This window comes from Anarhichas minor, unplaced genomic scaffold, assembly GCF_050575085.1.
Source record: "Anarhichas minor isolate MPS153535 unplaced genomic scaffold, ASM5057508v1 ptg000010l, whole genome shotgun sequence".
In the NCBI taxonomy this organism is placed as follows: Eukaryota; Metazoa; Chordata; class Actinopteri; order Perciformes; family Anarhichadidae; genus Anarhichas; species Anarhichas minor.
This window is the reverse complement of record NW_027466456.1, coordinates 6,601,040-6,627,064: the sequence shown is the minus strand read 5'-3', so window position 1 is coordinate 6,627,064 and position 26,025 is coordinate 6,601,040. Positions and strand designations below refer to the sequence as shown.

At 43.0% G+C, this 26,025-nt stretch overlaps 2 protein-coding genes and 1 long non-coding RNA gene across 5 annotated transcripts in view; 2 read left to right on the top strand and 1 right to left on the bottom strand.

The window, feature by feature from the left end:
• Positions 1 to 26,025, top strand: part of agbl4 (AGBL carboxypeptidase 4) — a 237,692-nt gene that overhangs the window by 166,475 nt on the left and 45,192 nt on the right. The window lies entirely within an intron of this gene.
• On the bottom strand, positions 1,477 to 9,287 carry LOC142946530 (uncharacterized). Its single transcript, XR_012953082.1, has 3 exons — positions 8,967 to 9,287; positions 3,133 to 4,739; positions 1,477 to 1,953 (listed from the first exon to the last, which is right to left on the bottom strand). It is a non-coding gene; the product is annotated as an uncharacterized LOC142946530 (long non-coding RNA).
• Positions 8,496 to 21,719, top strand: bend5 (BEN domain containing 5). Of its 3 annotated transcripts, XM_076087890.1 has the most exons (7): positions 8,678 to 8,732; positions 9,704 to 9,762; positions 9,847 to 9,977; positions 10,795 to 11,281; positions 12,325 to 12,473; positions 15,252 to 15,465; positions 15,617 to 21,719. In XM_076087890.1, exons 3-7 carry the CDS (start codon positions 9,876 to 9,878, stop codon positions 15,811 to 15,813), a joined length of 1,149 nt encoding a protein of 382 aa, XP_075944005.1. In that variant the 5' UTR covers positions 8,678 to 8,732; positions 9,704 to 9,762; positions 9,847 to 9,875; the 3' UTR covers positions 15,814 to 21,719. The 3 variants fall into 3 exon arrangements, with proteins under 3 accessions (XP_075944003.1, XP_075944005.1, XP_075944004.1); XM_076087888.1 differs by lacking the exon at positions 9,704 to 9,762 and having other exon boundaries at positions 8,496 to 8,732; XM_076087889.1 differs by lacking the exon at positions 8,678 to 8,732 and having other exon boundaries at positions 8,739 to 9,762.

Here is a 26,025-nt window from a genome sequence, read left to right as displayed (position 1 = left end):
CTCACGTGTTGTGTCTCGATGAACAGTCATGATGTGGACGTCAAGTTAATACTTTATCTTCTTACATTAGGCTTCAACTGATGATTGGCATACAGCGAGATGTCTGATCTGTTTCACACTTTCACCAGTACAGTAGACATGGGAATTAAGTTTTTTTTACCAGGATGACACTTACAGTTGCTCAAATTGCCAGGAGGAGCAACAGTTAATGAAACAAACACACCATTTGGAAATCAGGGAGCCGTGGAAATTAGTTTGGCTGTTATTGCAGAAAGCTTAGCCATCAGCAACAAGTTTGTTATCTGCCCAAACGTATTATGGTTGACTAAAACAAGACAAGCACCAACCTCAGACTAAAAAAATTAAAAAATATATCTGATAGATATTTAAATTAAACAAATGATTTTGCTTGTTTTTCTGTACGTGCAGGAATAATTAAATGTTGGACTCCCATGAGCCTTGCTTTCTCCAGGAAGTACCAGCATTAACAGCGCCTTTTCTATTTGCATAATACGTGTCTGAAAACGGGGATTACTTTGAAGTAAATTGTCTGCAGTGTGAACGTGGGGTCAACAGAGTTTGCTCTAATTTACACAATGCACCAGCCTGGCCTTCTCTCAGCCATTTAATAGCTTCCATTTCTCCAGATGAAAGTCTCTGGGCAGCCGTCCAAACAATATAGTGATATATCATGTGTTTATGTCTTTGTTGTGGTGCTGTTGTTGTTTTGAATAGCATGTCTTTTTCTTGGTCCTCTTGCAAATTGTACCCATGGAGTTCTGTCATAGTGCTGAGAGTTTCCCTCCCACTTCTAATGCTTGCTTCATGAAACACAGGGAGAATATTTAAGCTCTTTGAGGTGGTACCATTCCCATTTGACTTTGAAGAAAACACGTTTGTGTCAGAACATTAATCTTTCTTTCCTTATTCTTGCAGAAAAAAAGGAAAGTTAACCCCTTGTGTGTACCAGTTTCTTTCTTGTCCAATGTACAGACTTTCATCAGCCGATCTTTATCGGCCGGACCCTTTTGTGTTGCACTGAAACGTACACTCATTCATTAAGCCCTCATTTTACCATCGAACGGCTGTGATCAAGCCAGCGGGGCACTGTAATGGCAAAATATATTGAACTCTGTGTATCCGTGTTGTGAACCCGAAACTTACGTGTGGTTAAAACTATGCAGTAATGAGGAACTTGGAGGTGAAAGTCTCATCTTATCTTGAAACCGTAACTGGTTCCCAGTTGAACGCATCTGGCAGAAACTAGATAATGAGCAGATCAAGACAGCCTGTGTCAAAATACCTGTACTCCCCTATGTATGATTTATCTAGAGGAGGGGGCCTCTGTATGCATAAAATGATGTGGTGTCTGATACTTCGTCGAAGCATTCACACAGTCTACTCAATATGTAGCTGTTGTGGTTTCTTCCCTCTTGCAAGAGCATAAACGGACAAAGACAAACTTGAATCTTGTTAAGACTTTATTATTGATTTGTGAACAAAAACTCTCTTCTCCCGATTAACGTAGAAATCTTCCACAACAGCACGCATGCACTAACATGCACTAAAAGCCCCACATGGCCGGCCCGGCTATGTGAACAAAGCACCGAGAAGCTCTGATTACAACACACACAGATGGAGAGTTACTCCACTATATCTTTACATAGCAAATAGTTGTTTGATGCTTTATTAATGCTCTGAATATCATATATTATACTTTAAGTAAGTATGAGCTTCTTGCACATTATTCCTAACCCCATGGTGCTTTCGGGAGTTGACCCCGGCAAGAAACGTTTGAAACAACCTGTGTACAGCCTCCTGCTCGCCAACCAGGCATGTGGTACGTACCTGAGCTGATAGAAATCTCTGGGTGGCTCGATCACTGAGTGGTTGACTGGCTTCGGGCTGGGGAGCTGCAGAGATTTGTTTTTAGTGGAGCACAAGACTTTGCACCTTGAGGGAGGGAGGAAGGGAAGAAGAGAGAGAAGAAACAGAGAAGAACATTATTTATATGAAAAAGGCAGGCTTTTGTGTAAATGAGCAGCTGTGAAAACAACACTTCCTATTATTGCCCTAATTATATCCTTTCTCCGTGAATTTGCATATTTTATCTCCCTCCTCTTCATTACTTTGCCTCCATTTTGATGTGGTTAAAAAAAAACTCACATAAAACAAACAAAGAAGGAGATGAAGGATGGGGGGGGGGGGGGAGGGAGAGGGGTGCGTTGGCCGCTTCATATTGAGTATTTTCCAGTTGATTTTGTTAAAGGCTTCTCAGCAGCGTAGCTAAATAAGCAGCAGCATGCTAATAAATGGAGAACGAGTGTGATAATTCACCAGACGAAGAATGCAGGACTGTGAGAGATAGGGACCAGAAGGAAGGGTCAGCACAATATTGAAAATATTACCAAAATATTTGCCACGAAACAATTATTTAAAACCTTTCTCCAGCCTAAATGCCTGAATGTTGGGTTTTTTACGTCAAGCATATATTGCTAAAGCTTAGAGTAAATATTCCCTGTGTCGCAAATACGGTAATTTCACGCACTGTACACACAGTGTTGCATGCAGAAAAGGGGAGAGAGATGGAGAGAGAGAGAGTGCTAAACTCAGAGGACAGTAAATGACAACAGAGAAACACAGACTCTGTCTGTCCGCTTTCTAAAAGGGCGATGTGATGAAGGCAGTAAACAGGCTGTGGGCTCTGAGATTATTTCTTTGTCACCAGCAGAGCCACCAGTGTTGCTGAGCACTGCTGTGGAGCAAATCCTCCTAGAGAGGGCTGATTGGATTTTTGTTCCAGGGAGCCTTTTGTGTTAGCAGCATAGGGACTAGATAATAGAGGTTGATGCCACTCTGTCTCTGTGTTATGGCTGGTGGATTGAGTTTTTGGAATGTGTGTGTGTGTGTGTGTGTGTGTGTGGTCTTTCTAAACAACCACTATGTTATTCACAACTTATTGCATTCTCTTTGCTTCTGGGCATGCAGGATGCTAAATATTGGAGCATCGGGGCTATACCTGTTACTAATACTAGGGCTTTACCGCTACGATGAATTGTTAATATGATAACCCGTCTATGAAATATGAAAATATTCTGCGCATGCAGGTGTACGTTGCCAGGAGATACTCACTGCTGCCACGGTCAAGGTCGTTATCAGCCTTTCCTCAGTCTGTGCCTCGGTCCTTCTGTCAGATCTACGTGTGGAGCATGTATGCCCACCGACTGTGTATGTAGAGGACTGTATGTATAAATACAAATTTTATACATTATTGATTTCCGTAGGGAAATTCTACTTTTAATTGCCCTGCTTTCACTCGCGGATCAGCCGTCAGGTTCATATAGAACAGCAGCCTCGGTCTTTCTGCAGGAAAGTTCAACACAGCAGACGCTTGAACCCAAGTCCATTAAATTCAGTGAAGTCATTAAGCCACCCTGCTGTGCTGTGTGTGTGTGTGTGTGTGTGTGTGTGTGTGTGTGTGTGTGTGTGTGTGTGTGTGTGTGTGTGTGTGTGTGTGTGTGTGTGTGTGTGTGTGTGTGTGTGTGTCTGTGTGCATGTGTGTGTGCGTGTGTGTGACTTTGCACTGACTTCTATTGGAGACCAAGGAGTGATACAGATTTCCACAGGGCAATCACAGTCAGCAAGCCAGTTAGAGCAGACATTCAACAGAAATATTTAATGAATTGCTAATGTTTCCAACAGTGCACATTTTCGAAGTTATATTAGATTGAGAAATATTTGTCCAAAACAGAGTATGGTCTTCAGCCCTGGAGGATAATTATGGATTCATAGGTAATGAAAAATATTGTCAAACCTCTGCAGATGTATTCCCTTTATTCATGGAACAGGAAAAGTTGCTCCTTAAAATTCTGTGTACTTGTCTCTCAGAGGCGGCAGCTCAGTGACAACAGAGGTGTGGAGTGTTGTCAGGCGATGTGTCTCAGGCCATGCTGCACCTGATTGCCAGATTTGTCTTGACTGTTTTCTGCGCCACAGAACTAAATGTGTCTCCAGCATTGACAGAGAGCTAGACTGTGTTTCTCACATCACACAGGATTTACCACAGATTTGAATAGGTTTGGGTCAGCATTATTTTAGCTCAAACGGATAAAAATGTGTTTGCGTTTCGCTCACCGGAGAGTTTAGATATTGCTCGCGAAGATGAAAATTTGGATACGATTAAAAACATGAAATAGAACGAGGGTACAAGGGAAGAAAAAAGCTCTGTGGCATGAACAGACGTTATTGTACGTTGGGGACTTGCAGCTCTTTCAATAGAAATTAAAACAAGATTAATAAAAGAGCAGCGCACAATGGAATAAGATGACTGCTGAGTTTTGATGGGCTTCTTTCAGACGCAGCAGCGCACTCTGTGGTAACGTATTAAGCTCAGAACCAATCTTACAGTGAGCTGCAGGAAGGATTCTGTGGAGGATTTTTTGAGATCTGTGACCTTCTTTGTCCTTGACTAGTGTGTGTGTGAGGTGGGTCTGTCCCCCCCCATCTGATCCATCACCCCACCACCATGGGTCCCCCCATCCCGTAGCGGGGAGCGAGCTGCTGGGCGGCCTGGGTTTTATCTGCTATTATCTGTCAGATGCTGTGCACCTGTGAGCCTGGCTGCCCCTCCGCATGACGGGCGGCCGTGGTCGCTCGAACAATCCCAGTGGCTCCCCGCTGTCAGCTACAGCAGCAATGAGAAGTTCTCTGGCTGCCTCCGTCTCTCTCTGACAGCCACCCTGGAGGAAACGGGGACGAGAAGCAAAGGGAAGAGGAGGAAAAGGGGGGAGAAATACCATTAGGATGAGCTGTATTCCCACAGACCAAAGCTTGCCCACCAGCCATGTGCAGCAGCTCACCTGGCTGCCAGATAAGTGGAGATTAGAGGACGAGACGGTGGAAAAGGTATTAGAGCCATAAAAAAATGTCTCTGAAACCCAGGGACAGCTTTGATACTTTTAGGATTCCTTGTGTCGTGTGTGACATTTGATGCCGACTTAAAAAGGGGCGCAGAGGCGGACGCTCCGCGCTGCTCCGACACAGATGGGGCAATATTTGGTCTTTTATGTATTTTTGCTTGTTTGTTCCCCGTATCTATTGTTGGACTTGCTGTTGCCACTGTATAAATTACAGTTTTGCGAGTTCCCTATCTAGTTAGCGGAGAATAACAGTCTGGTGACAGGGGCAAGATCAATACAGGGCCGCAGTTGGAGGTAGAGCGGCCCTAATGAACTGAATTGACTGGTGCTGAAATATGATCAGTATTTCTCTGGTGGCCATTATGTTCCTTATGAAGAAGATCAATGTCTCGTGGGTGGATCACTGAGTATACACAGCATGGTGGCAGGGCCGGTGCTGATACCACTCTAAAAACTTAATGAGGGATTTAGTCACAATAAGGTTTGCCTCTGTGTGTGTGTGTGTGTGTGTGTGTGTGTGTGTGTGTGTGTGTGTGCTCCATGTTCTTCTTTCCGTCTCTCTCTTTCAGTCAAAGGTCTGTTTTCAGGCCCTGCGGCATTAGTAGCTGATGTGCTTGTATGAGACTGTGCTGTTCATTTCATGGGCTATCACTTTTTAAATTGGTGAATGCCTTCTTCATGGTTGATTAGTAATGCATGCGGAGCTAATTAAGAGGCTTAATAAGAGAACGACTGGTGACGTGCCTCCAACCAAAATAGGAAAGCGCTTTTACCCCGGACTGTAAACACTTGTGATTGATCGTGGTGGCACGTTGCCCATAAAAGACGTTCACGCTCCTCTGAATCCGTCGTCTTGGAACCAGACACCCATATCTTCATTTTGCTCGGTGCTTTCCTGATCTTGGAGCATCTTTCCAGAAAGTTGCCTTAATGATCCCTCCGTCCCAGCTGTCTAATGCCTGGCATCGTCATTTTGCTGGGTCTGTTGTCTGTGTGATGCTGCTCAGGCTGGCGCCCGCTCCCTGCCAGCCATCATCACGCACACACCTGTACCAGCATCTGTCCATCCTGCAGATTGGCGCAGGTGCTGCCTGTAGATGGACTGTCTACGTGCCGTTAAGGCGACGTACACACCCCCAAGCATGTGAATTGCAAGATGTCGTCTTGTTCTCCTTCTCTCACTATAATTGTCCGTCGCACTTATCTGAGGAATAAAGGGGTCGTTTATTGAATCCGGTCGTCCGTCTGTCCGTTTGTCGGTGGGAACTCTTTATGATTCCAGGCGCAACACTGTAATGATGACGTGTGTACCCGCAGTCTAATTCCATCATCAGCATCATTACTGCTATTATCCCGTGTCTCCCTTTAATACAAGCTAATGGATGACCAATAAAGATAGATGAGCCTGGCAGTGTGGAGCTAATAGGCAGGACATGATGTCTGGCTTCTGTCCTGACTCTTCTCTTTACCCGATCAACTGGCCCCATAGAGACAAAACATAGCTGAAATAAAATCTGCAGTTATTCCTTCAATTTGAATCAATCACTGTATCTTCAGCTCATCAGCATGCCAATAGTTTAGAACAACTCAGGGTTGATTTTGTATGCTTGAGTAACTACTTAAAAAAAGAGCTGATTGGATTTATAAATTAAAAGTCAACAAACAACAATGGACACACAGCATTTAACTGATATTCAAAGTGTTTGGAATTAATAGCGTTTTGGATGTGGAAAGGTAATTTCTTACTCAACGGAAAGTGGCACCAACTCTTCTCTAGTTACATGTTTATAGTCCTTTAACGGTGTGTATTTGTGAGAGAGAGTGAGAGATAATCAAGAAAATATGATACTACCATGTTGTATGTATACGGGCATAGACGCTGCAGTGACAAATGACAGTTCATATATGAAATTGTACACATTCTATATATTACACAAAACAGTGCGTTCATCGGAGCACTGTAAATACAGGTGATAATTAAATGGAAATAACGGACTGCGGTGAGTTTACAAAATGTTCAGAGGGGGGGTGGGGTACATTCTCACATTCAGAAATGTCTGTAATATTTAAAAAAAATCAAATTAGTTGAGCTCAACTTTTATTGTGTCTCCAGGCAGACTCCACTCTTTGGTGCACCTACATAAAACTTAAGGAGTTTTTGATTTGAGCTGATTTGAACAGTGTTTAAACGTGGTTTAAACACTGGCCACTTCAAAGACAGAAAGCTCCAAAAACCGAGCAGCCTTACGTTGACAAGCCCAGCCGTGAGCACAGGAGAGCCATCGAACAGAAGCTTAGATTAGCAGTAATCCTTTGTTAGTTAGACTTGTTGAGAAGCTGCTCAAATCTCTTGTCCATCACTCTCCTTCCTGTTATCGTTTGTGGGGCTCTGTCAAAGTGTCAGTGCAAAGATGTTTAGGAAATGACCATGGCACAGCCTTAAAAACTCAACTCATACCATTTATAAAACATGTTGCAAAATGTTGCTTCTGTAAATTTATATGAATGTTACATTTAGATAGTTCAACGTAATGTTTCTTCACAGAAAAATGAAGCGAACTAGTCTCCCAAATCAAAAGCATCGCTTGGAAGATGTAACAAACAAAACAGCCCAAAATACTGCTCCAATAACTGACATAAAATGACTGTTATACTGTTCTGGGAGTTACTGTGATCACTTTGTGTTTGTTTTTTAAATTCTCTTGTATACATCTAACAGACTCTGGAACCGGTCATACAGCACAGTGAACAAACATCTCGGGGAAGCTGGCATTTGAAACAGGCCTAATCATAACTAACTAAATGCCTGAAACTATGAAACGAAATATCAGAGAAGAAAAAATGCTCCGTATAGTTCTGCATCAGTTACTTTTCAATTACAGCAGCCGAAGCAGAACGAAATTGTTAGTGTCATTTATCGACTGTGGTGCTCTCCATTAGAGTAACAACTGAGAGAAATCCATCCTGTGTTTATAACCACCTGGCTGTCTAACAATAACAAAGAGTTCATTTCTGTCAGCCGGCCTTAAATCTTTCTGTTGTGAGTCAAGGAGCAGATGAAACGAGTACACCAGGAAACACATGAAAGCGCACAGAGACCAATGAAATCTGACCAGGCAGGTAATCATCTTGGTGGCTTTTCTCACTGCAGCTCCCTGAAACTGTTTTCTTACGAGATGAGAGGTAATCGGTGTCTAATTTGAGAAAGGTAATGACCCTGGACGTCTGAAATATCCTGCTGAATCACCTGAAACAATACTTGAAATATCATATGTTAAAGTTGGTATTTTGCAAATCTTGTTCTTTGCAAATATAGATAGAAATATAAAGTGTTTTAAATATTATATTCACACTACAGGTGCAAGGGAGGATTGTTGTTCAAATGTTTATGACACAGATATATGAAAACAGTTGAATACTTCTGTATCTGAGCATCTCTGAACAACAAAGTTACTGTCACGTCTATTACTTATGCCTTGATGATCAACCCTGGTGATGTGGACCAGGCAAGACTAGCCGAGCGCAGACACCATCCCCAACCCCCCTATGTGTATATATATTTTTTTAATACTTTGTGAGGAAAAACTGTCAACCATATCCAAAGTGCAGGACCAAAGAGAAGTAAAATAATGTATGCTTTTGTTAGATTCTTTGAAGACGATATGTGCTACGCGTTGCCCGTTTTAAATGTCGAAGATTTCAGACCTCTGCACAAAACAGATTTTGATAATCAGAAGGTGTATCTGGTTCACAGAACTGAAGAGAATGGCAGCGCAGGCCAGCCGTGCGAAGCACAGATCCTTGCCCTTGCAGGTAAGTTGCCCTCTTAACACATCCGCGTTTCTATTTTTTAAAGATGTTTTTCCTCTGTCTGACCGAGTAACGTTGATGTGCGCGAAACGTGTCAAGGTGTCAAAGCAAGTCGTTTTGTCCGATCTGTCAAGACGTGATCAGCTGGAATCTGACACTGATAGCGACAACAACGTCCTCGGCTAGCTAGATAAGCTAGTCAGATATGCTAAGATAAGTTTGGGAGATAGTCATTACCTTGTCGTCAATGCTTTACAGATTTTTACACTCGGTGTGATCGTTTTCCAAGAGTTGTCTCTCTTGTTTCGACAGAGCAGTGCTGCTTGTTTCGCTAAATACGTGGCATGCAACGTTAGCCAGTCACAACGGTTGTTTACAACACGGAGCTAACTGCTTGCTAGCTTGACGAGTGTTCGTTCCGCGTTAGCATGTTAGCACTGACGCGCTCGTTAGCTGCGTGCAGACGCAGAGCTGTCAGTGCATGATACACACATGTGACAGTCCGCGGTTGACCCATTATCGATTTTTGTAGAGGTTTGTAAGTGTAGGCGAGCCGCTAGGATTAGAGCTTCGGTGGGTTGCGGTTAGCTTGTTAGCTGGGCTTATCTGTTGGTTTGTGCCACAGAGAGGATGCGGTGCTGCAGTCATCGTCTCAGATATTAATGGGGACAACGTCTGTCAGTAACATGTCAACGTCATGGCTGTTTCATGACGGCGCATCATGTGCTGAAGTGAAACGATTTGCTCAACGCTAGCTCCAGCTACGGTGACGTTTGCTCACGGACGTTTTCTATGCCCCGATCTTTAGCTACCTCACTAATCCCCGAATCTGAGCTGTCTGGGCTGCGGTCCGATCTGACTAACACCTTCACAGCAGCAGTTATCTTGAAGCGCTTTGTAGCCAGGACGTTTTGTATCGCAACACCCTGTAAATATGTTATTGTAAGAGTGCTAAAGTTAGTTTGATCTAGCAGAATGGAGAGACAAAACGCCCTCAGCTCGAGTTGGACAAATGGATGAAATAATTCTGCAGGTACTTTAACGTTTCATGAACATCCATCCAACTTTTTGGAAACTTGTATGAGTTTCTTCCTGCTTCTATTTCTGCACTTCACAGATACAGTAGAGGAATTTGAAGACAGTATAATGCAAAAGAAGATGAAAATTCCCAAGATGTCCATCAGGAATTCAGGAAACTCTATCGAAAACAATTTTGGAGAGGAGAGAATGCCACTCAGGCATAAAAAGGTAGGCTCACCTAGATTAGATGGTAGTTGTGTTATTTTGGAGTTTGTACAATGGTACCAGTATCATGACATTGAGTCACACTGCCCCTTGTTCCTGCTGACATTAGGCTTATCTATTGATAGAAATACAAGTTTATTATCTAAAATAAGTAAATATAATCAGCCATGTTTGTGGGTGCAATGATCAATAACAAGTCACAAAATTACAAAGTATCCCACTTAAATTTCTTGTATTGACAATATTTTGTGGTGTCAGTAAGGACCCTAAATATTTTTGCCCATAGAAAAAAAAGCATTGTAAGTGTGGACGCATGTGTGACATGTATCATGTTGATCCCTACACAGAAATAGTCTGATATTTAAATATATCTATTGATGATACAATGTCCATTTCCATAAACTTGGCTGACACCCAAAATCCCCCACGCTATTTTTACCATATGCTGGATTAACACAAATTCAGCACTCTGGACAGCTGCCCTTTCACAGACAAATCCTCTGAGCGGCTCATCAAAGGACTCAGTGACTCCTCTTCTCCCAGTTCCTATTGAGATCTGCACAGTCCACACAAAGTGTTTGCAGTCTGTCATGTCCTCTTTAGATTGATGTGTGATTCTGCTCTCTGTTTGGCCTTCAAATTGTTGAATAGAACCACTATTTGTCACATATGAAGTGCACTTTGTCACTGATGCCGCAAAGAGATTTGGGAAATTCTGTGAAAAATTGTGTTCATATGTTAACCTTTCTAGTTATTACAAGTCAAATTTCATTTCACTGGCCTATTTGTCCCCAAAATTGACAGTTATTGCTTTCTTCAGGCCCTGTCTCAGGACCATGGACGCCCACTTTCCAACTCCTCCAAGAGCCTGGCAGCAGTAGTGGCTCGCCTGGAGAGAAATGCAGCCAGCTCCTGTGTGGAGGGCGAAGAGGACCTGGACGAGGACCGGCTGGCTGAGGAGGGAGAGGATGCAGACGACGAAGATGAAGATATGGAGGCAGAGCATCAGCATCATCATCACCAGCAGCAGCAACAACAACAACAGCATTTGGAGGTGGACGCGGATTGTGTGTCTGGGGTAGTTCCAGCAGTGGTTCCTAGAGTCCTGTACGAGGAGCTGGTGCATAGCTACAGGCAACAGGAGGAGGAGATGAGGAGGCTGCAGCAGGAGCTGGAGAGAACCCGCAGGCAGTTGGTGCAGCAGGCCAAGAAGCTGAAGGAATATGGCAGCTTGCTGACAGAAGTCAAAGAACTGAGGGACTTCAACAGGAGGTTGCAAGACGTACTTCTCATGCGACTGGGCAGCGGTGAGAGACAAGGAGCATGCACACCCTAACACGCAAAATACTGCCGTGTATGCCACAAAGTTTACTAGTAACATTTGACCTTCAGTCATTTCAAGAATTGTGATATTGAAAAATGAGTACATATATAGTCGTATAATTAAAATTCAGCTTTAGACTTTGTCTTTTTAGTCTAGATGTACATGAGCATGTAGGACTGCTGTTAAAAATCAGTTTATTCTTCTGAAATCAAGATACACCAACAAAGTTATAAATAGAACTAAAGTAGATCAACTTTGAGTTAGGGTGCTTTAGTATGGCTTGCTTTTTAGGTTGTCAGAGTGGACTTATGATGAGAGTGACTATACTATATATATATATATATATATATATATATATATATCTATATATATATATATATGAAGATGAAAGTGGCAGTTATTTAAAAAAATAACAGATAGGTGTTATAGTTAAAAAGACACACATAATACAACAATGCCATTATTATCCAGCAATGGTAAAGTAGTGAGTCCAATACAGGAAGTTGAGAAAAGGCACTTTAAGTGTGATTAACAGTGGTGTCGTTGCATTGTGCAGCAGTGTCCAAACTCGAGCTTTGCCAGAGGCTGGTGTTCAGCTCCCATGTAGATCTGGACAGGGGCGCCTGGCGGGACCATCTAATGGACAGGCTAAAGATTAGAGCACCCTGGGGTGCTGCTGGGCAGGGGATGGAGTGCACTGACGGATATTAAAACTCATCAGCTACATTGGAGCTCAGCATGGTCAGCCACCAAGCCAGCTTAGTTATTGGGCTAAAATAACCGCCTGTCACAAGGCACAAGCAAGCTCACTCAAGGCGGGAAGCAAACGCTGTACCAGTGGTAAAGACCAGGAAACTCTGTCACATGCTACTAGACCTCTGTTCTGATGTTAGTGTCACCCTCGACTCTACAACTTTACTTGCAGTTGATGAACGGCGTTTGACCCAACCTCATCTTGAAGTGCTGACAGACGTAGATTTGTTGCTGGTGTCTCCACAATGTTAAATGTTTCCTCTGTGTCTGTAGAGCCTATGCATGACAACGGCACTCAGACAATCAAGGCTGAAGTGGTTGAACCCATTGTTGAGGCCCAGGAGACGTGCAGAGAAGAAGCCAACACCAGTTCCAGCTACTCCCCCTCCCCCAGAACAGTATACACCTGCAACGATGGGAAGGTAAGTCTCACTGGACTCGCTTACCAGCCACAACGGCATGTGGCTTGTTATTGTTTTCACCTCGTGAGTCTGTGTGTGTGTGTGTGTGTGTGTGTGTGTGTCATAATGGCAAAATGTGGTCCTGGAGACACCTACTGTAGTAGTATCTGTCTGTCTGTGGACAGATTTTGACATTGCAATAGCATCACAACCGTGCACTTTACAGGTGTGTAGTTAAGATCAATAAAAAGGGCAAGTTTGAAGATGGGTAGAGGTCGAGCAAAGGCCCACTTTACGCACATGGCACTAGTTGTCGTCGCGGCTGGTGGATGGTTTCTGGTTTAGTTAGCGTTTCCTGATTACCTGTGGCTGTCTTGTCTCTTCACATGCCTAGTTATCTGATCCCAACCTTCCATGTGCTGTTGTGTCTGTGATGTTCCACATCTGGTTTTCATTTCCATCATCTCTATTTTTTTTCTTGTATTTTGACATTTATTTCTTGAATGCAAAATCACTCATCCAAATGTAAACAAAAGGGTTCTGACTGAAAGATGCCATCGCTCAACAACTGATGGACAGACATTTAACATTGTCCAACATACAACAAATAAGTCTGACGGGCTGTTAGAAGCTAGTTTGTAATGTTGAGTCAGTCAGCAGTAAAACAGGTTTCTAATTTCAATAGTGATCGATTTAGAATGTTTCCTTTCTGTGTCCACCTCTTCACTTATATATTTGAATAAAGCTGTAATTGATATAGTCAAATGTTACAGTACAGATAGGGACTTTCAACCTTTACTTAAAGATTATCCCAGTAATCCTGAATCCTTCAGTCCCTTCTCCTGCATCCCTGGCTCTCTGCCTGGGGGTGACTGTGGGAAGTAGCCTGATTCTCTAGGAAATGCTGTATTTCCTCTTAACACCCATGGACCTGGGAACACGCCGTCATAGTTGATCAGTCCTTCCCCCCCCCTACCTGCCCTACCCTAGCAGGTAAACAAGGTTGAGGAGATTATTATTGTTCCTGCAAGCCCAGCCAGCATCATCAGTGTTTATTAGCCTGTTAGGGTTCTTAACTCCCCCTCCCCCCCCCCCCCCCCCCCCCCCCCCCCCCCTACTGCTGTAACTCAACCAGCGTCTTGTCTCTCATGACAGGGGGGGGAATTGGTAGTACAAGCTCTGGGGCCTGCAGCCACTTCAAGCGTGAAGAACACTTGCAAATTAGAAGTCTCCCACATCAGGGACCCCGTATTAATTATTTGCACGAGAGGAATTTAAAGTGACTGACAGGTTAGCCCTAGTGGGGGGGGGGGGGGGGGGGGGGGGGGGGGGGGGGTACAAAAGAAGGAGGAGAGATGGATGGATGGATGGAGGGAGAGAGATAAACGAGAGCAATGGGAGGGAGGATGAAAACAATCTTGACCAACTTAAGGGCAGTAAAAAGCTTGTCTGCTGGCCAGGGGCCTAAAGCACATTAGCTGCACAGGGAAAAGCCTTTTGGATGCTAGCCTAAAGACTTACCAGTGATAAGAGAGGAGAGGCGGGAGAGTCACATATGCCCCCTGCTAATTTAGCTCACCTAGAAACCCAGGGCAGTCTGCCTCGCCTGGCAATCGGCTTGGAGTGTTTGGCGCAGGCTTATGCAACGTCCAGTGGAAGTGTGTAGAGAGCTACGGGCTAAGTTCATAGTGGAGGTAATCCAGGCTACACGCAGCCCAGTGGCCTGAGCTTATTTATGTATCCTGGTTGGTGAAAGTGGTGCTTCTTGGGATTTGTAATTCGGTCTCAATGGGAGCCGGCCAAGATGTGTCCCGTCACGGCACGCTGTGATCTACCTCATTCATTTAGGTTTTACACCGACATGTCGCGTTGAAGATTGGGGAAACTGAATTCGAACCCCACAGCACGCTAACACAAATGTATCAGGCAAGTCGGTGGTCAGCGTTGACGTCGCAGGAAAATATATATTACTGATTTTAACAATACACGGCAAATGTGTTGTTTTCCAATAAAATCACATGCCTCCAAGTATGGTACCAAATAGAGTAAAGCTACAGTCGATTCTCGCGATGTTACGAGATAACGCGAGAGATGCTGCATCACATATCGCACCAAAATCTTGTCAGGCTTCTAGTAATGCTTTTGTGACCGGTAAGCTAGAGCGTGGACCAATCAGCCTCCTGTGAGGAGCTACTGGCAGCTACCAGGCAGCTTCGGGCGGGGTTTCAGGTGTGTGTGAGACGAGACAGAGAGGCGACCGTTTGTTTAAAACGTTGTGAGTAAAGAGACGGATCAAGCAAATATGACAAGAAGTTATTTTTATTCCAGGTACCAACTGTTCTTTTGTCTCCTTCACCGACCATGGCCTCTCTTGTTGCGTAAACATTTAAACATCAATACGATTTGATGAGTTTGCCATCCCTACTCCAAAGGTGATCTATAAACAATGACACTGTAACAACTGCTCTGAAGTCTGCTGCTCCTGAAGCAACATGAATCATCGGGGACAAGATTCATGTTCTGTCCACTTTCATTTTTCTATGTGACAAAGGTTTGTTTCTTTATTATTTTGGACATTTATTTTATTGAAGACCTTTAGTAAAGCTCTTTTTAGGTAGGTGACGAGTAGATGACACCGTCCCGTAGAGTAGAGCATGGTGCTCACGCGCTAGCTCTGTTTTAAACTGAACCGATAAAAGCCACAATGCATTAGACACTCTGGCACTGTGCAGATGACAACACATACAAGAGACTGTAGATGCACATGTTAAAATGTGGTGCACTCTGTCCTCTCTGCAGGTGCACCTCGGTGGAGGAATCTGGGTGGAGGAGGAGAAGTGGCACCAGCTGCAGCGGACCCAGGGAGACTCCAAGTTCACAAAGAACCTGGCTGTAATGATCTGGGGCACAGAAACCCTCAAGAACCGCAGCGTCACTGGAGTGGCCACCAAAAAGAAGAAAGACGCGTTGCCCAAACCTCCGCTGTCGCCCAGCAAACTGAAAATTGTCAGAGGTAAGATAACTTAATTAAACTTGTTAAATCAAGACTGTGACATTGACTGTGACATGATCATTGAATTATATTCATTAGAATCTAGACAAAGATAAGATCAGCCATTTTGAATCTGATGTAGTCTGACTGCTCACACTGGCTCCTTCCGCAGAGTGTCTCTACGACAGAGTGTCTCAAGAGACAGCCGACAGTGCGGAGATTACGCAGAGATTGTCCAAAGTGAACAAATACATTTGTGAAAAGATAATGGACATCAACAAGTCCATCAAGAACGAGGAGCGGCGGGAATCCAAGTTGCTCATCAGACAGACAGTGAAGATGGAGAACTTCACCTACGATGGCATGTAGTAATCAACTGTTGTCACGCCAGCGCCTTCTACCCCCCCTCCCCTCCCCTCCCCTCCCCATGGTCGGCAGGATATTGAGGGGACTAGATATGGGTGGTTGGGGGATGTTTGTCACTGTTTCAAGAGATTCTTTGATACATTGGATTGGTTAAACAAATAGACCCCCTCCCAGCTCCCTGCAGAGCTACCATCACCTTCCTCAGTGCCCAGTTCTCCCATTGGCTGACAGACAGCTTTACCCACCGGTGAACTAGTGTGAACTAGTGTGAACTAGTTTGATATGAGTGTTTTTATAAGCTTTACAGTGGAATTGGTACAGAGACATGGTTTACTGACGTGTGTGCATTTGTGTCAAAGAAAGGATATGATGTAATTGTGAAGAAATTGATTTATTGTTCTGTGTCAGAACATAGTTTTGAGTCCTTAAACTTTTAAAAAGTAAGAGGTTATTTCCCTAGATAAAGTATAGTATAAAGATAATGATGCTAGCTCGCATTAGATCTTAGACGTGTGAACAGTTTGATATTTTGGTGACGACCCAACAACAGCTCTGGTACTTGCTGCATAAGATGAGACGACAAGGTCTCAAATGCACAAGTCTTGATTGGTGATAGCCATATTGCATTTTGCAGCAGAGATTCTGTTGCTTCGAGAGATTAGTTAGAAGTGTGTGCGCGCCCTTAACGTAAGGTCAATCTCAACTGTTTCATTAAAAAGACCAAAGCTAACAGAGGTGAAATGGGAAGTAATGGGAACTCTAATGTAGAGGCGATAGAGTGCCATTTTTTATTTTTTTTTATTTATGTTGACCTTTCAGTTGTGAGCGTTTGTGTTACTCTTAATCAAACAAGTCACTTTCAGACAATTTGACTGTTTTAATGCGTTTTTAGTGGTACAGGCATGTAGATGCCTAGAAAGGCCTTAAATGGATTTGGCAATCACCAGGAGCTGGTATGCCCCTGGGTTTTTCTAGTAAGCTGTGATTGTATATGTATAGTAAGCAGAAGCGATGACGCTTCACCTGCACTTTGCTGCGAGAATGTGAGAGGTGGCTTGGTACTATATGTTCTGCGTGATTCACACCCAATGAGTTGATCTGAGCCGGGCTACTTCCTGCCCTCCGTCTTGTATTTAAGAGATGCCGCGCTGCGCCAGACAATGCGAGGAAGAGAATCGGGGCACATTCTCTGCACGGTTGAGGTCATCTTGCATGTGGAAGCAGTGTTAGCTGTGGGTAAAGCTGTCTGAAACACTATTGTGCTGTTTGAAGTCATCCGGGCCTGCTGAACCCCATAATAAACCCCGCTTTTTTTTTAAGCCACGCCACTGGGGAACAAAGTAAGGTCGCTCCAGTGACAGTTTCCTCTGAGCTATGCTATGCCATCAGAACTTTGAAAATGTCCTCTTTTTCTTGTGTTTTTTTTGTTTTTGTTTTCTCTTCTGTTGTTTTATTGTTTTGATCCAAAATGGTTTGTGTGGCTGTCTGCAGGCTGGAACTAAATGCTGCAGATTGAAATCTCAACTGTGACCTAGCTGTGGCTAACTGTGAATCTGCTGCAGAACTGCCCATCAAGCCTCTCTCCTCTTCATACTCTTGATTCTCGTTTGTCGGTTGGTTTATTTCTGTCTGTATCATTTTGTCTGTCTTGTTTTTTTTTCGTTATTTCAAAAAGTTCAGATCAGCCTTTTGTTAAGCTACTTTATGTTCTGGAGATATTTTAGTGTACATAAAACATCCTTTTTTTATTTTTTCAACCAAACAGTTTCTCGTCATGTTAAAGGGTCTGATCAAGTTTTGGTTCATCTAATTGATGTTGTAATTCCATGTCACCTGACAATTTCTTGTTTCTTTTTACACTTACATGTTTGTCATATGAACTGTTGGCTTTAAGCTTGATGTTGTATCCAAATGTAGATCAATACAATCTACTAACAAATGAAAGAATATCTCCCTTTAGCCAAAGTGAGACTAGGCTTCCCTTAATACATTCAGCTTCATTCACAACATTCGCTATTTAACGAGCCTCACTTAGGATCTACTTTCTAGTGATCTACCGCAGTAAAATGATCATTTGCATCGTTAAAAACATTGTGCTCAATTGAGATGCAGTAGTTAGTTATCAACAAAAAACATTTACATTGAATGCACTTTAAACTTCTGGGCAATTTCTTCGATCTTAAAGAAATGTATGTGGTATTTGTCCTTTTTTTCTTTCTTTTTTTTAAATGTCTATATAGATAAAAGTTAACAATCATTGTATTATCATGAAGCACCTTAGAACATTTGGGTTTATTGTTTTCTATGGCAAGAATGAGTTCTAGGACATCATTTATGTCAGATATGCCCCTGACATACCAATGTTTCAAAACAAGCTTAATAGATTTAATACCCCCAACTACTACTCAGAGGTAGTACTACTAATACTTCTAGAGTATTTGATTTAGTCGAGGTGTGTTTCACAAGTCACACGATGGTGAAATGGCCCAAAACATGATTCTTCGATCTCAAGATATTTACCTATGAAATGTGCAAAATGACTGGAATATGTGCTTTAACTTAATGTGTGAAGATGCTGGTTGTGCATAGAAATGACTTGTATAGAGATAATTGTGTATTTTTTACAAAAGAATGGTAATTGTAAGCCAAAGTATTGAATGATGAGATCAAGCTGAAGAAGGGGGATGCTGAGTGAGGAATCAGCGAGGTTTGCACAAAAGATGGCCCATGCCAAGGTAATAGAGCCGAGTGAATCTTAAGACGCCAATATGGTGACATATTATTATTTTATATTTTTTGGTTCCTAAAAAACGTCCTTTTTCAGTTTGTTTATCCCTGTACAAAGCAACATGTGAGGTGTTCGTGTGCTAGCATGTATTTAAAATACATGCGGTTTAAAAGAGAGAAAATATTTCTGCTGTGCAAAGCAACCATGCTGAAATTCTGACACTTTGTCGTGTTGTGTTTGTTTCTTTGTTGTTTGATGCCAAAAAGGGGTGTGGTTAAATAATGCTTTAAGATGGAGCATTAATAGAGTTATTACATCATCTGAAACTTCTTTTCAAATGCTGGTTTCCTGGAGCGCGATTAAGCCTAATCCTTTAACTAAAACCATCTTTGGTGGATGAAAGCTGTATGGAAGAACTGTATGTTTTGAACCCAGATTTGGCTTAATCTGTAATGGAAAGGCCAATCTCTCGACTATGTACCAAGTCACTCGCAGAAGAGCAGTTTGGGTTTTTGCAGCATATTAGTAACATACACCAGGACATAACCTGTCAGAGCCATCAGTGGATGATAACGGCTAGTTTTGTGACATAACACCAGACCTTCCAGTACTCTTGTCACTCTCAAGTAGTGCCGGGGAGGAAATGTAACCTCGCCGGCTCTGTGATCCTCTACCTGTGCCACCTCTAGTTTCTTACTCTCCTGTTGTTTCTATGGACTGGATTTAAAGATGCACATCTGTCGAGATAATAGCAAATCCTGTCCTGTTTTGGCTTACGTTGTGAACACCTGTCAAAGCGTCAGAAGTCTGGGAGCTTTATGTTTCTTTTTGACAGTTTGATTCGGGGGAAAGCGATCAGTTCTAACTTCACCGTGTTGGAACAAGATAAATGGCTCCATCTAGTCTTCACAACTAAGTGTTCACAAAACATATTACGGTTTGAGCCTCAGATACAATGTCAAAAAAAAATGGGAAGAACACATTGTTGGGCCTATATTTTTCTTAAGGTATCAGTAACTTTGTATACAATCCACAAACCGGTTCTACTTCATCTGACTTCACCGTCCTACCTCATTGTTACTCTGGTGTTTGTTTGTCAGTGACTGTAAACTATGTGTGTATATTAAAAAAAGAACTAAAAATCTATAGGAAAAGGTATACCTGGTTACTCTCAACATGTACAGCATATAAAACTTGTAAAACACCTCAGTACACAATATCATTCTTAGGAGAAATCAGTTCTATTACCTGCTTAAAGATGCTGCTGCAAAGGGGTATCTGCGTGAGGGGTCGTCTCTGAATATATATCTTCGCTCTTTGCTATGTCGTGCAGTTGGTCAGTGGTTGTGTTGCGTCTCTGTATTGCATTCTGAGATTTGTACTGGTTGACGGTGCTACCAGCAAACAGTTCAAGAACTGATCTGTCTATCGGACCTCAAATGGTGCTGTTTTTCTATGTTTTTATCCTCATACAGCTATGTTTTATTCAGGTGTGTCAACCGCTACTATTCCCTCAGCTAATCAAATTTTAAGCCAAAATGTTTCAACAAACCGATAACTCCTGCTATTACTGTATCAACTATATGCTATCCATCCAAATATTGTAGATAGTGATTATATCCTCAGCTGTGAGCTTCACAAGTACCTCAGAACTTGCTGATTTTCAATGGATGCATCTGCTTCTAGCACCTGTTGTCTGCCAATATTACATTGTTGCAGTGTATTTTCAGAAATATGTATTTTTACTGGTTAGATCAGGTTTCACTAAACATCGGACACGATTACTAGATCACACTCAGATGACCGATAAATTTAAAGGATTCCACTGTTCACTGGTTGCCAGACTCATAACAGAAAATGGCCTGGACTGAGCAGCATATTACGGTGGAAGAGGTCCTCAGCAAAACCATCTTCTGTGTGAGTCGATGTTTTATTTTACAGAAGCCAGATTCCATTGGAAGTTGTATTTATGGTGGAAAAATAAGCTCCATTAGAAGTGATTTTGGTAATGCACAAACTATCGCCCCGTCTGGTTTCAAATGAAATGTGTCACACACAAAAAAATGAGACAGACAATCTTCATGGACAGTTTTGGAATAATTGATTTTATCGAGTTACCACTTTAATCTTCCCCAGTTGTATCTCTTTGTCCCTAACTGATATTTAATCAATTCAAATGTAATTTCTGTTGTTTAAAAAAAGGAAATTAGTGTAACATTTTATGATTGACTTACGATGAGCCGAAGTCACATAAAGCACTGTTAAGTTTGCATAATCATACAAAAAGGGCATTATATTGTCTTTTACCCCGTACAGTGACGCCAATGGAATCTTTTCTGCGCCACAGTGTTGTTCTGGGGTAGTTTGCTCTACCTGTCGGTATGTAAATGTCTTGTTTGTTTAGTTGTTTTTCTTACTCTCACCACGTCTGTGAACATGTAATGTGCTGGGGAACTCCTCTGTACTGTGATCGGTGTATGTTCAAACACACAGCAGTTGGTTTTAGTGGAAGCTCTTATTAAGCCATTCATTGGACTGTTTCACAACGGTTCAATTTTTTAGCTTTGCTCTGGTCCAGGGAGTTTTGTGTGTAGTTGAATTCCTATGCAGAGTTGTAATCACCTGGTACCACATCACTGTTGGGTGGAGGGCCAACCAGGGAGAGAGATAAGAGGAGAGTGTTCAAACCTTTGAATGTGTCAGCACAGCCTTGAGACTGAATGAATCAAAGGGGACAATGGCGACATGACAAATCCGTACTGAACTATTCCTACATCTTCATACTCATGGAGTTGAATTAAACTGAGCTATACAGGGCTGCTTGGGTACATACCTGTCTGTAGTTGTAACTGCATTGCAATGATCATTGGGGAAAGACAGGGTTATTACTGTATGGAGTTTTTTTCCAGATGGTGTGATAATGTGAAAAGAATTTCAAGACTATCGCAGTAAACACTCCCTCACCCTACTTCAGCCTCCCAAGAGGCAACCCTACATTTACAGAAAATGTTATAAGTATATGCGATAGAGAGTGTACATGTCTTTGCTAAACCGGCCACACCTCTGCTATGCGAGCAAATCTTTGACGCTTAGCATCCTGTTCTGTGTTTTCTCTTTGCTGCATTCAGGAACACCTGTTTAATGTATAGATAAACAGAAATAAATCAAGACTTTTATTCTATCAGCACAAACCTCTTGTTGTCTTTTTTGTCTTTTACTGCCTCGTGATCTTTTCTCCAAGAAACAAACTATACTGTTCAAGATGAGTCTCGTGTTGGAAACTTAAGGCTCAAGTTAACACCACACTAAACCTTTCTGTTTCTTCATTTGTCATAACTTTTCAATGTGGAAAATACCGAATGTATTCAGCACTGACTGATTAGCCGTCTTTCCGGGAGCAATATGTGGAAGCTGTAACTTCCTGGGGGCTGGTCTGGCTGTTTTTCCATGTCTTTGTGCTAAGCTAGGCTAACTGGCTACCGAATCTAGCTCAACATCAAACGGAGAGCTCTCCATCTTCTCATATACAGTAACTCTCTGCAAGACGGCAAATACGGTGTTTCTCAAAATGTCAAACTATTGACTGTTTTCACCGCCTACATCAAAGGAATTTCAGAACAAATCAATCAAATTTTCTGCCGCCTTTGTTCACAAATCTGTGTGGCCTTGCTCTACATTTCCTGGAGTTACAGGGGGCTCTGAGTAGTAACTTCATTTCCAATCATTGTATTTTGACCTCAATCTGTATTTTTTTAAATAACCAAATCGGTGTTAAATCTGGTCAATAGCTTGGAGCACAAAATCTACCTCGAGCCTTTAAAGTGTTATTTTTTTACACTGGAATACCACTTAACTAATGTCAAAAGAGCTTTTATTTTCAAATTGATGGCCATGTGTGTCAGAAACCCTGAATGACCCCGAGGCTAATGCAAGTTTCTCAGCACACAGCTTCCCGGTTAACTTTTAAATGCAAAGATTAAAATTAAGTTTGAGTTTGCCGTACAATGGTAAAACAATTTACTGTTTTTAAACATCTCGCCCTGGAGTCTGACACCGTGTGAAGACAGACACATTTGCAGACAGACTGAGGCCGATGAGCTCTGGTGTTATTCCTCTCGACAACTCATCCCTCAGTGTAGCTGTGTTAGCCACTTCTGACACCAGCTTTCCATTCTAGGCTCTGTAGTTAAACCCCCCCCCCCCCCCCCCCCCCCCCCCCCCCACACACACCTACCTCACAATACATCTGACTTTCAAGTTTGGTGTGTTTTGGACGACATGCATGTGCATCTGCAGAGAAGGTGAGGGGATTAACAGGCAGATTGTTCTCAAAAGTCAGCCGCAAGATAACAGGATGGCAGAGTTCACTGTACTGCGTTTGTTCATTCACCCGCTGCGCTGCTGGCCTGCTCTCGGTGCCACGCGGCACGCCGATGATTGGCAGCGCTGTATCTAACATGTCCCATGTCCAAACCATATTGCAATATCAACTCGGCTGCGTGAGAGCAAGATAAGACAGAAAATGGAGTGTTGACATACGAGATTGCTTGTAAGATGGCTTGTTTGGAGAGGCTGGTATCTGAAATGAGCCCCGACATTGAATGCTGGATTTGCTTGAGTCCACATTGGGATCTCATAGGAAGTGGTCACTGTGAGGGCCAGTTCCTCCCTCCTTCCTTAGACTGAGCTCTGCTCGTTCCCTCATCTCCCCATCCCTCTCCCCTGTCTGGCACACTGATGCATTTCCATATATTATTGCCTCTGTAAGCAAGTGTGTCATGCGCCCAGACTTTTCCTACAGCCCGAGGGGACTTCTCAATGTCATTATCGCTAAAGCCTGCCACATGCCTGTAATGTATTGCCGCTTGGCTTTATTGGCAGCGCGATGATTCAGTGGTGGTGATGATGGATTAGTGCCGGCTGGGTCGAGCAGGGCTGGGCTGAGCTGAGCCGGTCCAGACTGGGCTGAGCTCTGCAGCCTTCGCTGTCTGTCGCATAAACACATTGTGTCCTCCTCACACACTGCAGCACAGAGGGAGACATATTTATGTCACACACACAACCTAATGAATACGGTCATTTCAGCGCTTTTTATTGAGCTTCTCGGAAGACTCTCTGATTCATCTTGTCCACCTTTCGCTTTCCACGCAGACTCGGTGCACACACAGCGGCGCCGCATAATAGGTGACAGTAATGTGTTTGCTTTATGACGTTGTTATTGTTTTGAATGTGAAGATAGAACCGCTTTTGTTGCCTCCTGGAAGGGGAAGTTCAGAGAGGGTGCACTGGGTGCATGTGTTGCCACAGCATAACAAGGTTTGATGTTTCCAGGAGCACACACACACACACACACACACACACACACACACACACACACACACAAAGAGGTTTTAGAGGAAGGACGCGGTTGCATGTTTTATGACTGAATATGAAACACACTCCATATAACACAGCCACCCAGGCTGAACTAAACTAAACGGCACACTGACCCCCGAACTGAAAGTCTGAACTCAACACTCGGGTCTTGATTGCAGGCTTTTCAGTCTCTCTTGCTGCTGTGTGCTGCCACGGTGATCCGGCTCCGGTCCCACTGCAGGGGAATTAATGGACATTACGCTTCATTTCTTACTGCTTGCAGCTGCAACTGTTAACCTCTCTTGCCCTGTGAGAGACACTAGATGCACGCTCTGTTTCTTAATACAACAAATTAGTTTATTGGTGCACAGGAGTTTAGCATGCAATATATATATCAGTCAAGAACACAGGATTTTCAGCATGAAATGCAAACTCATGAATAGGTTAATTAGCATCCACAGGGTTGTTGGTTAGTCTGTCTTGGGGGATGTTTTGTGTAGTTTGCCCCTCACCTACTGACACAATAATACTTTGTCTCAACACACTTTTGCTCACCCTGCAATATTTCTCCCTTAAAGGCACGGAACGCTTGCTCGTAACTCTAAATAATTAGAAAGGAACAATCAAAAGACTCAAGCGCCCACTGTTCTAATTGAATCTCACTCATGCTGTTAGTGTACGTGGATTGTGTAATTTCTCAGAGATTTGTTTTTGTTTTCCACATTACGCACATGATCTACACAGCATACACCATGGAGCACACATCTGTATGCAAAATACGCAGGAAGTGTGTTCGTTACATTATCTCTGTTGCCGGTAGTGATGTTGAATCATACATTATCTTTCCCTGTACTTACTACCATCTCTGCTGCTATGTTAATCTGAAAAGTGGCCGCAGGGTTGACAGACAATGAGTCTGGTTAATTCTGCCTTTGGCCTCCTGAGCCATGGACGAGGAACTCGCATCGGCTTTTCCGCCCATGCTCCTTACTTACATACCTTACTTTTTTTTTATCCAGCCATATACGCATCCAGCTGCATGTCTCTGCATTGTCAGCTAACGAATGATAAGATATGCTGGTAAGTCTTGACTGTAGCTGTTAAATTCCTCCCCACTGCCAGCAGTCATTCAGATGTCCTTATCATCTATAAGAAGCTTATTTGGCTTGTTCAATGATAACAAAACTGGTAAAGTTTGGAATCCGTTAGTCCCTCCAGGAAGTGGATGCAAAAGCTCTCTTACACACACTTACCTGTGTATGCACACACACACACACACACACACACACACACACACACACACACACACACACACATACTGAAGCACAGAGCTTCCAAATGGCCTCTATTAATGCAGACTGCTCTCCCAATTAACAAGATTCAAAGTGATGATCAATTTTTCATTCTCTGAACATTTAAGCTAATTATGGGCCAAATGAAGCAGGTTCCAGTGAATCACCATGGCAGCCAATGTCACTGTCACAGTGCCACTCTGCACCACCACCCTAATCACTACAGCTGCTTAATATTCATCTCCCACTGCTGTCCCCTTCCTGACTCACCTCTCCTCCCCTCTCCTCACGCCTCCTCTCGTCTTGCCGCTCGCTCTCTTCCTCTTGTAACTTCTGTCCTTTCTCCACTGTCCTCCTCACCCGTTCCGTCTCGCCCCCCTCAGCGCTTCTCTGTCACCATAGATGTGTTGTTTCAAACGGAAATCAACTAATCGCTCTAATAGCATTTTAATGATAATTTAATGTAGTAAATAAAGCTTGTTACAAGCTAAGCAATTTTGCTGGATTTCAAGGGCAATCAATCCGTGTCCGAAACAATCTGGTCACCTCCTCGACAGTGGGTGTGAGATGTCTGCAGTGTGCTTTCACTCACGCAGATCTAACGATATTTATGTCAACATCTATAAATCCATAAAAATAGTCCGGTGGGAAAACTACATCACTCTACACATCATCACTTTGAAATTACTCTCCAAGCCATATGGTTTAGACCAGGGGCTCTCGAAGTCTGACGCTGTATGTCAATGTTTACATTATCATGTTTGTTTTTTTCCCCTCTCAATAGGTAAATATGATTTACTTCACAATACAAAGACTCGTGAGACATAAATTACATGTAGC